At 40.1% G+C, this 13,262-nt stretch overlaps 1 protein-coding gene across 1 annotated transcript in view; it reads right to left on the bottom strand.

Moving 5' to 3' along the window:
* Nucleotides 1-12,358, bottom strand: part of PSME4 (proteasome activator subunit 4) — a 111,619-nt gene extending 99,261 nt beyond the window's left edge. Inside the window, exon 1 of the mRNA XM_021701246.2 lies at nt 12,115-12,358. Coding sequence (XP_021556921.1) covers nt 12,115-12,356 — 242 coding nt within the window. The 5' untranslated portion in view covers nt 12,357-12,358. The remainder of the gene's footprint in view (nt 1-12,114) is intronic.
* Nucleotides 12,359-13,262: the final 904 nt, after the last annotated feature.

The following is a 13,262-nucleotide window of genomic DNA, read 5'->3' as shown; positions in this document are numbered from 1 at the left end:
TCGGGGAGTCTGTTTCTCCCTCTCCCTCTGCCCCACCCCCCTGCTTGTTCTCTCTTTCTCTCTCTCAGATACATAAATAAAATCTTTAAAAAAAAAAGGGTAATTTCTCTAAGAGAAATGTATAGGAATTACTTTTTTTTTTCCGGTTTAGATATTTATTTATTTATTTTTAGGAATTACATTTTAAAACAATAAAGCTGTACTAAAATGTAAAATATCTGAATAAATGGTGAGACATACAATTTTTAAAACTATGTCTTAATACCTGACGGCTAGAGGTAAATGGTCATGGTAATTTTATTTGCTTTAAAATACTTGTCAATGAGATGCCTGAAAAAACTCTTCCCTCTAACCAGAAAAAAACAATAAACAAAACAAAAAAACCAACCTCCCTCCCCACTTTACTGTCTCTTCCTTCTGTTCCTAAGATATCACCAATGACAAAAATAAAAAAAGGCAAAATGTGCAGAGAAAGCTAGAAGATCAGGAATTAATTACTTTGACTTTATTCCAGGACTAAGTCCTTCATCATAACACGTAGTATTTCAAAATGCAGATACAGCTTCTCATTACTAGGAATAGTGAGTGAACAGATAAAATGTAGGGTTTTCTCATAAATCCACCTCTCCTTCTCTTTTCATTCAATTACCCATGTAATCAAAATGCATCTCTAGATGTGAGGAATTGGGAGACAAATGAAGTACTATCAGTTTTGTGATTTTTTTTTTTAGCCAATGTTTCATCATAGATGAACGTCCACTGAACTGAATCTTGAAAGATCAGAAAGCCGTCATCACTCTGAATAAGCAACCGAGGGTCAAGAAAATCTGAGCATTTGGGGAAAGAGGCAGGAACAGGCACGGAGACAGCTCTAGGGAGAGGAACAGAGCAAGAACAGCATACTTCTATGACAAAAAGACACAACCAAGAGAGTGTTCCTTATTTTCTCATTTCACTTCCAAAGAGGTCAAGCTGAGAATCAAGAAAAGGGATGCACTATCACACACACACAAAAACAAATTAACAATAAAGGATATCAATTCCAAGGGCCTGCTGACATAGAAGAAACGCAAATTAGGTGTTATCTAAAGTGGAGAATATCTTATGTTGCCATGCTCTAGATTGCTTTGCAACTCCCAATGTTATCATCAACTCTGAATAGCCAGAATATTTATTGATTTCAACACAGCAGCCAAGCCAGCAGGAGCAGCACGTTCTACAAATTTGCAGAGAATTCAAAGTATTCTAGGTCAGTCCCTTGGGCAAGTCATTTAATCTCTGTATTTGTTAAGACCTGGGTTTCCTCACAAGGCTATGGTGATGGGTAATTGATTAATGTACAAGAAAGACATTCTGATTTAACGGATCTGAAATGGGCCCCCGAGTACCAGTTGTTTTTATGCTTCCCAGACGTTTCACTACATTTGAGAACCACTGCACCTTAGCAGACTGACTGGAGTACAAGATATGGTGGTTTAAAATCTATTTCAATCATTAAAAATAAAATACTTATACAATCTGTTTCAATTAATATTTCTTCAGTTATGAGGCTAAGTATATCTTAAGGTATTTGCTTACTATATATTTTCTTGTGAATTATTTGTTCATATCCTTAAAAGCCTATCTATCCTTTAAGGCTTCCTCTTTCAGAGTCTTCCTTCATTCCCAACCAAAAGTGCTATCTCTGTCCTCTCTGTCCCTTAATAGCTTGTACCAAACGAGTATTTTCCACATTCTATTTCTTACTGGAGTTATACATGTATATATTATAGTGTTTCTTTTTTTTTTAAACATTTTATTTTTTTAATTTTATTTATTTTATTTTTTTAAATATTTTATTTATTTATTTGACAGAGAGAGATATAGCGAGATAGGGAACACAAGCAGGGGGAGTAGGAGAGGGAGAAGCAAGCTCCCCGCTGAGCAGGGAGCCCGATGCGGGGCTCGATCCCAGGACCCTGGGATCATGACCTGAGCCGAAGGCAGACGCTTAACGACTGAGCCACCCAGGCGCCCCTATTGTAGTGTTTCTTTAGATGACTAACAGGTAAGGATGGCAGAGACTATGCCTCTATACATATATAACCCTCAACTCTAACCAAAGAATGAAACAAGGTGGACGTTCTGAGAAACATTTTTTCAGCTAACCAAATGTATGAGTGTATCTTGAGAAATATACTGGCTTACATAATTAAAAACAGCTCACGAGAACTAGTTCTATTTTTAAAAAGAAAAAAAAAAACCCTTCAAACTAACAGTAAATATTTTACCAAATTAAGTAAATTGGCCTTAAAACATTGAGTAGGTTTCCGAAACACACTATAAAACAGGTCTATTATCTTTACCAAGGATAGTATTTCTGACGGAAGGCCTTAAATGGACAAGGAGATCTGAAGTACACACTTCTCTTTATCCCCATCTATACCACAGGCTAAACAATACTCACTGGAGTGTCAGCATATTGTATTTCAGAGTTATAGCCTTTATGACTTCTTATAACTGACATGACAATTTCTGCAGTAATACAGTCATTCACTATTAATACCTAATAATGATCCCTCTATTCTTTTCCCAGTTGCTTCTCCCTGGAGTCAGGGACAAGGGGCATTCATCTCTTGAAATGCTTTACTACACTTAAGAGCCAGACATGGCAATAGAGAATGGAAAGTAACAAATGGTTCTGGAGCATACAGCCTAGAGGGAGACAGATAACTGATTTATTTCAGAATACTGTGCTCCAAATACAGACTTTAACAGTTATGTGGTCGACTTGTTCATATCTTTGTTCCCCCACATTAAATGGCTTTCTCAAGATTCCTGCTTACCTAACCAAATCCCACCTCAAGGCTCAGGTGCCGTTCTTCCCCAGGTAGCCTTCCCAGGCTATAGAGCCTGGGAGTTTCCTTCCTCTGGGACTCATGGTTAAGAGCAAGCCCTGTGGTCGTTAGACAAATCAGCTAATACCGTACCTCACTAAGTCTCATTTCTTCAAAGGTAAAACTGGGATAACAAACGTACCTACAATTCATAGGGACGTTCGTGAAAATTAAGTGAAATAATGACGGTCAAATCATTAGCATAGTGCTGGCACACTCTGAGGCCTCAACATATGGTAGGTAGTACCTATGCCACTCATTCAATCATCTATTAACTAATTCTCTCTTGCAAGATCCCGCAGTCTATTGATTTTTGAACCTGCTGGAACTTTTCGTTTTTACCCCTCGTGTCTTTGTGGCTCAAGGTGTAGGTGTTGATTAGACGATCTGAATTACAGAAAGAAACCTATAAAATCAGTAGCTTTCATATCTTGGGAGCCACAACCCACCATTATAAATATATAACCTGGTATATACTTAAACATATATAAAACTGAAAAAAATATATAAAAAACTGAAATTAAGGTCATAAACATTCAGCCTTATTACTTTTAAATTTATTCTAATAATTCTAATTTAGTTCACCAACAAACAAACAACCCCCTCAAAACAAACAAACAAAAAACTGGTCAAGACCTAAATTGATTTCACAATGCTTTGGTCATAACCCACAAATGAAAAATTCTCTATTAAGCATTTATAAATGAACATACACATGACAAATTGTGAGACCATACAAACTACAAAAAAAAAAAACAAAAAACTCCGCAAAATGAAAAAGTTTTAAGATATTTGTCTAATTATGATTTTTTAAAAATCACATTTTAAATCACTCCGGAATTTGTTAAATGGTAACTTTTTTCCTGACATACACAAAATAGGGACCACTGTTTGATTTATGTTGGCAGAAATTTGACAATTTATTGGGATGTCTGGAAGTAACCCACCTCCCCTCAGAAACTATCCCAACTAAACTCTTTAGGAATCCACCCAAAATATAAACTAGACTCTAATGCAAAATATTGCATTCATAAAGTTTCTTACTCTAAAAATTTCTACCTCATCCTTGGTTTAAAAAAGAAATTTGTCAGAAAACAAAATGAAATACTCACACTTAAGAGCCCAAAGATTACTAACACATTTCTTTTAGAGTACCTACCATTAGGAGATTAGAAAGCATTTTTAATAATTCTTAAGCAATTTCCAATTTATATGAATTACAATACTATTCTCAAACCCATTTCAAAGGTGTTAGTTTTTTCTTGGGAAGGGAAAAAGTCTTTACTGTATTTTGATTTTTTTCTTTTTTTTTTTTAAAGCTTTTTTTTTTCTTTTTAAGTAATCTCTACCCCCAATGTGGGGCTCAAACTCAGAACCCTGAGATCAAGAATCGCATGCTCTTCTGATTGAGCCAGCCAGGCCCCCGTTTACTTTATTTTTAGACTCTAAAATTTAGGGTCTATTTATTGTGAAAAAAAGCCAAAATAGCATAAAAAGGCGATGATCACTACCAAAACTGTATGGTTCACCTGTTCAAAAATTGTATTAACTACGGGGCGCCTGGGTGGCTCAGCTGGTTAAGTGACTGCCTTCGGCTCAGGTCATGATCCTGGAGTCCGGTGATCGAGCCCCACATCGGGCTCCCTGCTCAGCAGGGAGTCTGCTTCTCCCTCTGACCCTCCCCCCTCTCATGCTCTCTCTATCTCATTCTCTCTCTCAAATAAATAAAATCTTAAAAAAAAAAATTTGTATTAACTACACTCTAATTTAGTACTAAATATTTAAACATAACAATCATTATAGATTTATTTTTAAATGAAAGTCTCAAACTCACTGATGCAACCAATATAATCTGCTTTCTTCTCTAATTAACTTTGCTAAACCCACTCCCCCCAGACTCCCACTTTGGATTATGAAACACACCATTCTCTTCTTTAACCAAAATGCTCCTTCCCTCCATTTCTTTTACTAAATATGTAACTTTCTTTTGAATCCCGTATTAAAATAGAGGATTTCATTTCCGGACACCTGGGTGGCTCAGTGGTTAAGCGACTACCTTCAGCTCGGGTCGTGATCCCGGAGTCCCGGGATCAAGTCCCGCATCGGGCTCCCTGTGCTCAGCGGGGAGTCTGCTTCTCCCTCTGACCCTCTCCGCTCTCATGCTCTCTCACTCGCTCTCTCAAATAAAGAAATAAAATCTTAAAAAAAAAAATAGATCTCATCCTATATTTGTTTTCTCCATTTTGACTGTAAAAGTAGTAATTTCTTAGAATTCCATAATGCTTTAGTTTACAAAGACCAAAAAATTAATTATAATATCTTTGAGTACAAATGAATGCATATACACTGCCGTACTGCTGTAGTAAATGCTGGGAGAGGAGGAAAGGAAGTAAACATGGAGGACACTGACCTCAAGAAGGCTCACAGTAGAGGGAAGATTATATACAAAGACTACAAAAGCACAAATAAGGGATCAAGAGAGAGTGCACTAAAAGGGAAGAAATGCTGAGTGTAGGCCGAATATGGAAGTAGCCAACCTCAAGATTCCAAATGGGAATATTTATAGTATGCGCTGCTTTTAACATTCCAGTGGCTGTGTCAATGAATATAAAGGTTTTTTTGGTTGTTTGCTTGCTGTTGCTGTTATTACCCTATTCTCAGCTTGCCATTCACACTGTATGAGATTTTGATCTAATTTTCTACACAGGTTAGAAAGAAACACAGATTTGGATTTTGTATTAAAAAGAAGAAAAGGAGAGCAGTGAGAGAAGATTCACTAGAAATAAGTCTCATTTAACAGAAAAGTTAACACCTGGGTTCCAAAATGAGAAAATGGGTTAAGAAGTTGTGCCCTTATTTACTACTAAATAAACAAGCATCCCTTAAAAAAACAAGAAACTGCCTCCATTTTAGTTCAGTCAAGAACATATATTTCAAAGACAATTTTATTTTATAGCACTGCAGCAAGACCACTTGGGAAAATTGTTTGTAAATGATACATTCACATTTCTGAACAAGGAATAGTACTGTTTTATTAATTTTTTTTCCCTAACTGCCCTTCTCAGTGCCTCCATTTAGGGCATTAAAACGTACTGGTCAGAATAAGAATTTTTTTTTAAGTAATGACCTTAGAATTCATATTTACTTTCCTCAAGTTTCTTGATGGAGCTACTCCTTGCCTAGGCTGTCCTTAAAGAACAAAAATGTATGCTTACAGAAAAGCAGCACACTGGAACTTCCCAAGAGGGCAGAAATCTTTCACTAACATATCCCAAGGGCTAAAACCAGTGCCAGGCCCCCACAAAGCACTCAGAAAATATTTGTTCAAAGACTCCTGCCACTACTCCTTTGCATCCAACTATGTATTAACTAATAAGAACCTCAGTATCTTTGTTTTCAAAATGGAGAGAATTCAAGAAAGTCCTGGTTGCCCCAGGACGGATTCTATGTCTCCGCAGTTAAGAGGGGGAGAAGAACAATGCCAAAATACACAAATGTTCATTAAGAAGCTGTATTATAAACCACTGCCCATGGGGTCTGTCTGAAGTAAACCTTAGACAAAACAATGCAAATGGAAACTCAGAAGTAAAACCACAAATTTTGCAAGTAGAATTTCATGAGATTGATCAAAGTGATGTTGGATTATCGTTCATTTTTCTAAGCTTGAGAATGGCATCAGTATTGAGTTTTTTGGTTTAATTCCTTTTCCCTTGCAGATACATACTGGAAGCACTTATGAATGAAGTAATATGCTTCAAAAACAATGGGGGGTACATGGGAGTGGAAGGAACATGATTGGCCATGAGTTGATAACTGAACATAGGTGATGGGTACATAAAGTTCACTGTATTATTGTCTTTCTTTGTATATGTGTGATATTTTCCACAGTAAAAAATGTTTAAAGGAAAATAAAAAAAGTATTGAAAAACTATTCAAATCATATATATTGACAAATGAGATTCTGCAAAAACATTCAGTTAACTAGTAAGGAGAAAAAACTAACAAGGTGTTTTAAAAGAATGATTAACGGGCGTCTGGGTGGCTCAGTCGTTAAGCATCTGCCTTTAGCTCAGGTCATGATCCTAGGGTCCTGGGATCCAGGCCTACATCAGGTTACCTGCTCAGCAGGAAGCCTGCTTCTCCCTCTCCCACTCCTCCGGCTTGTGTTCCCTCTCTTGTTGTCTCTCTCTGTCAAATAAATAAAATCTTAAAAAAAATAAAAGAATGATTAAAAGAGGTTCTTGAGGGACATCTAACTAGCTCAGTCAGTAGAGAATGTGACTCTTAATCTCAGAGCCATGAGTTCAAGCCCCACATCAGGCATGGAGCCTACTTAAAAAAGAGAAAAAGAAAGAAAGAATGAATGAAAGCAAGTAAGGCAAGAAAGAAACTAAAAAGGTGTTTGAAAAATGGGAAGGGCCTCAAATATATATATACACACACACACACACACACACATATAATATCTAAGTTTGAAATTGCTATGAAAAATTAAATGTGTGCATGTGTAGGTACAGGGGATATCTGTATTTTCCGCTCAATTTTGCTTTGAACCTAAAGCTGCTCTAAAAACTGAAGTTGGTTAATTAAAAAAAAAAAAAGAAAGAAAAGAAATGTGAAGGACAGTTTATTGCACTGTTACACAACTTTGTCAGAAAAATTCATGTCCCCAAATAATTTAATTCATTTACTTTGTTTTTCTATGGAAAATCAGCTTTCAAATCAATTCAACAAAGAAATTTTGGTTCCCGTTTTGAGTGTAGTCATATAATAACAAAGGCAAACCTTTTCTACTACTTTCCCTAACTGGTTCTCACTGATCAATGTGGTAATTTGTCAAGATTTCAAGATTTTTTACAAGTACAAAGCACTTCTATTTATTGTGTGCTTCACGATTTCAACACTTAAACATTAGATATCCAAATAAGTACATCGTGTTAATAGGTGAGATTCAGTGGTTGGAATTTTCTACTTTCTCCCCCAACACAGAGATGATACAAATTTGGGTGCTCCGGTGGTCAGATTATTACTTTCCACAAAAGAAGTTCAGTGTATTTGATAATTCATACCTTGACTAAACTTACGTTTCCGGTGGTTATATAATCTAATTAAATACATTATGTGGTTTCAACTGGGATAATCCAATTCCTATCCAAGAAGGCTATATCATGTTCTTAATAATAATTAAACAAAGAAGTTATAGTTTAATTAGCAAATGAAATGATTTGTCAGTATAATAGAGTCATTTCAAGAAAACAGCACAGAATATAATATTTCATTATAACAAGTGAGACATTTAAATTTGTTTCATAATACACCAAGTGCACATCCTTCACTAAAATCAAAATTCTGTTTTAAAAAAAAAGCAACACAAAATAAAGGATTATGGATGGAGTAAACTTTAGGAAATAGTAGGCTATTCACTTGTTTTCCCTCCTCCAGACCAATTTAAAGGAACACAGAGCTAGAAAGGCCCTTTGGGACTAACTCAGTGATTTTTCAAACAATATGTTTCAGAGCCCTGAGCAGGCTTTAGGGGGTTCTATAATCAGTGAAGTGTTAAAAAGAAAAAAGTCAGTGCAACTTTATCCTGCCCAAGGAGCCCAATATTGTGTTTAAGATTTTGCTTTTATAGAACAGTCCTCGGGTAAGTTTTAAGTTTGAAAAACCACTAAGAGTCTATACTCCTCCCACTTTCTGAAAGAGGACCCTAAAGCTGAGAGAGGTTAAGCAAGACCAAGATGATAATAATGTTCACGGCAAAGCCAGGTATAGATCAACTGACGTCTTCAAACTAGACCTCACCACACATGAAAGGTCCAGAGGGAAAAGGGAGAAAAAATAAGTTTCAAGATTATCTTTCTTCAACTCTGTCATTTTCTACATGGACCGTACCAGTTATCCACCAACACCTTTCACTTCGAGTCCAGGAGCTGTCTTTACTGCTGTTTTCCAAAGACCATTAGGCTTGTGCTTCTCTTCTCCAATTTGTTTCCCTGCTTCTTAAAAACATTCCCTGTGATATTACCTCATGCAGTTCTAATACTTTAACTTGTCCATACAAGAGAGCTTGTATTTTACCACAGGGCCAATTTTTAAAGTACACAGAAATAACCTTTCTTCAGAGAGATGTTACACAGACCCACAGTCTCAAAATGGATTGAAACAGAATGACAGTAAGCACTTAAGTGAGGTAAAAAATAAAAAAAGGGAGCGGGAGCCTGAGTATCCCCAAACCAGAACTCTACCCCACAAAGACCTGTGATGCCCAGATTAGGGGTGTCCGGGATCCAGTCCCAGTGCCTCTGAACAGCATTTACACTCTGGTCTTTAGGAATGTGCTTGATCTATAGAGCTATTTCCAGTACTTTACAAGCTGCTCAAAGAGTCCTTGCAGAAAGATACACACTGGCCTATTTGAGGCTCTACAGGATAAAAAATAAAATCATGAAATGCCAGACCAGGAATGTTTCTCAGGAATTATTTAGTCCAACCCCTCATTTCTTTCACAAGAATACTGAAACAGGATTCAAGTAGCCTTCCCACAGTCACAGAGCTACTGGTAGAAGTTAGATTTTCTTTTCTTTCCTTTTTTTTTTTTTTTTAAGATTTATTTATTTGGCAGAGAGAGACACAGCGAGAGAGGGAACACAAGCTAGGGGAGTGGGAGAGGGAGAAGCAGACTCCCTGCTGAGCAAGGAGCCCGATATGGGACTCCATCCCAGTACCCTGGGATCATGACCTGAGCTGAAAGCAGACTTTTAACCAACTGAGCCACCCAGGCACCCCTGCATTTTATTTTCATTACTACTTTCCATTCTTCTACAAAGTACTAAATATGATCACTACTCAGGTAACTGACAGCTGTCATCACATGTTTTGGCATCATTTAGATGTAAACTTGTGCAATACACAAGGCTCATTAAAAAACAACAAGTGCAACTATAAACAGGTCACCTTAACATGACTTAGGAGGAAAAAAATACACCCAAGATCACAACATGTCCCACCAAGTTCAAAATGTCTCATAGTGCAGTCCTGAGAAGCAGTTTGCAGCATTTAACCACTGTTCCAAAATAAAATTCTGACAGCATTTCTTGCTGGTTATTTAAACATGAATGGTTTGGGGTTCATAGGCTAGTAAGCCTTATTAACCGCAATCTTGCCCTAAACACCAAGGACTGTCTCCACCGTATTTTTAGCTGTTTCTAGGTAAAAGCTACTTATACTTAGTAAATCAAAAATAATCCAATTCCAGGTGCTAATTTGCCAAGCTTAATAATAGGTCAGAAAACAAAGCTTAACTCTGTGTAGATTCCAGATTCAGAAATCCAAACCAGCCCTGAAACAAATAATACATTATATGTTAATAAAAAGAAAAAATAAAATAAAAAAATAAAAACCCTGAAACAAATAATACATTATATGTTAATAAAAAGAATAAATAAATAAATAAATAAAATAAAACAGAAAGAAAGAAATCCAAACCAGGTATGCATTCACACACTGGTATACTTATATATTATGCATCTAAAAGAAGCTGTGTCCCCCAAAATGGTTATTCTCCGGTAAACCTAACAAGAGTGATTAAAATGGGGGAATTACTGGAACTGACAAAGTAACTTTATTTTTACTGTGCCTAAGTAACACAAACACATAGGAGGCTCACTTGAAAAATCATTTGATGTTAATCAGTTATAAAACATTCCTCTCTTTTGACTGAAAGTGGTTCTTCTCCCTGTTGCATTTCTTTTTTTCCAAAGTCTCCCACGAATCCTAAATACACAAACTTCTCCATACTCTAATCAAGAGGAGAGCTGTTAACCTTGACATTTTATGGTCTCTCTTTGAAAAGGGCAAATTAAGTGTTTTAGTTTAGTTTTAATTAAAAAGTATTACTCCCACCACTACCACCCTCAAGAGGAGATGAGAAATTTGTCAGAGGCTCCCTAATAACTGGCAGATAAGAATCATCCTGTGAGGAAAGGTAGAGAAGACTATTGCATTACAAAACCCTGAGTCATCACCCAGTTCACTCAGCAGATTTGGGTAAACACTGGATGAGTGACTTATGTCTTGTATGTTTATCCATCCATACCCACATTCATGAACATACAATGTTACCAGATTTTGTGTACAGTTAACCAAGCAAGATACAGCACAACTTTCTTAAAAAAATTATTCTGATACAGTGAAGATGCCCATCTTGCTGGTTATTTGGACATAAATGGTTTGGGGTATACAAAAAAAATAAAGTCTCTAACCTTTCCCCCCAAGACTATTTTTACTTGCTTTCCCCCTTATTTTCAGTGACACTATAGTTTGCGGGGTGTTTGTGCAAAAAAATAGTAACAGTAATAAAAGAATAATTTAACAACTGAAACTGATTTAGGTCATCTATATTCATCTGAGAGACTCAAAAATTAACACAAGCCAGGTACTCATAATGCCCTGGACAATCTGACAGCTCTCTTCTCTATTTTCCTTAGGGTCGCACATTCCCAAAGGAAATGTCACAACTGGAGAAACACACTTTCCGGAGGTTCTAAGACTCAACATTCTCAACATTAACGTCTAGTGTACAGCCCGAGAATGAGCTAAGGGCTGATTTTAAACCAATCTTTTCAATCAAACTCACAAAGCCTGAGCAGGCCCAAAAAAGCAGAACCTACAAGTTCTCTACGGCCTCCTCCTCATTCAGAAAGTTACTAGACATGAATTGAAGGATACGAAGAGGCGGAGACCGTAGAGGAAGAGCCCGAGGAAACACAAGGAAAAGTCAATAGTTGCTCCCTCATAGGTGAATCCTCTCTGTCTCTCCTCCCTCATGAGCAAAGGTCCAAGGAGGACCCTTGGGGGACCGCTCACCTCTTTCCCTGGGAGCCCGGTGCCCTCCGGCTCCCCAGGGCCCCGCAGGTCGTAAGACAACAACCCGAACCCTTGGGGAGAAGCAGCTCGGGAGGACGTCGAGGGCTGGGGAGGACGTCAAGGGCTGGTGAGGACCAAGGAGGTCCCGCAGGAAAGTAGCAGGGAGGGGACTTGAGTGCTTCCCAGGCTTCCTGTCGCGATTCTCCGACTACTCCTCCGGGACCACCGGCTGGAGTCGGGGCAGAGCGGAGTCCAGCGGTCCGGTGCGGACAAAGAGCGGCCTCCCCCACCCCCCGCCCCGGACGCCCTCCCACTGAGCCTTTGCCCTCCCCACCCCCCGCGCCCACCCTGCAGGCCCGAACACACTTACGTGGAGAGTTTCCTGGTCCAGAAGAGGCCCCCGGGCCACAGCTCTTGGAGCTGCACGGCCCGGCCCAGGTTGCTTTTGATCTGGGCCAGCTGCAAGTCGGACTCGGCGTCCAGCCGCTCGGCATAGGGCAGCAGCTTGTTGTAGACGATCTCCTTCTGAGGGACGAAGCCCCGCGGGTCCGGGCCGGGAAGCCCGCCGGGCTCCGGGGGATCCCTGCCGTCCGCCCGCTCGGCCGGCTCCATGAGCCTAGGGACACCCCCCCCACCCCCTCCCACCCTAACCCTCCCCGGCCCCCACCCCTCTCCGGGCTCCGCCTCCTCCGCGTCGTCGTCGCCCCGCGGCCGCCGGCGGCCCGTCACCTTCGGCCCGACCGCTGGGCCCCCTCCCCTGGCCGGCGTGCTGCTGGCCCCCGCGCGATCCCAGTTCGTTGGCGGCGGCAGCGGCCACTCCGCCCGCCCCGCACCGGCTCGGCTGATGACGCTGCAGCAGCCGGGCCCGCAGATTCCGGACGGGCCTCAAGTCACTTCCGGGGCGGGGCGGGGCGGAGCGACGGTGTTGGAGGAGGTGGCGGCGGCGGTGGCGGCGGCGGGAGCCCAGCGGGCCGCGCCTCCCTCGCCGTGGGGCCGGCTCGGAGCCCCCACCCCCGGGCCTCACGGCGCGAGCGCGAGGCTGCCCCACCGGAAACACGAGGCCGAATTCCAAGCTATTGTCCTCCCTCGCTTGGGGTCGCGCGCTCCCTGCGCTACCGGCGGGAGCCCGTAGTCGCCGTGCCTTCCGACAAGGCAGTGGGCCTAGTCCCTCACCCCGAGTGTGTGGAAAAACCTAGGTACTCTGTATCCATCTCACTTGTTACTTATAGATTTGTTTGCTCAGTCTCCTTTAAGCCCTCCTCTTTCTGGTATTCTTCGGGCCGCCCTCATTGCAAAAAAATGAATGTTCATTCAACAAATATTAATCGAACTACTATTTTGTGTGTCAGACGCTCCTTTTAGGCCCTTGAGACGAGAAGAGCACGTGGTTTCTGCCCTCCAGGGTTTTACCGTCAACTGGAGCTTTAGGGAATACGCAGTTACAAGACAATACTCTTAATTGCTGGGTATGTACGGGATGCCTTGGGAACACCTAAAGAGGAGTTAGTTCAAACTGGA

The sequence above is a fragment of the Neomonachus schauinslandi genome, chromosome 10 (genome assembly GCF_002201575.2).
Source record: "Neomonachus schauinslandi chromosome 10, ASM220157v2, whole genome shotgun sequence".
NCBI classification, from domain to species: Eukaryota; Metazoa; Chordata; class Mammalia; order Carnivora; family Phocidae; genus Neomonachus; species Neomonachus schauinslandi.
This window is presented reverse-complemented; position numbering and strand designations above follow the sequence as displayed.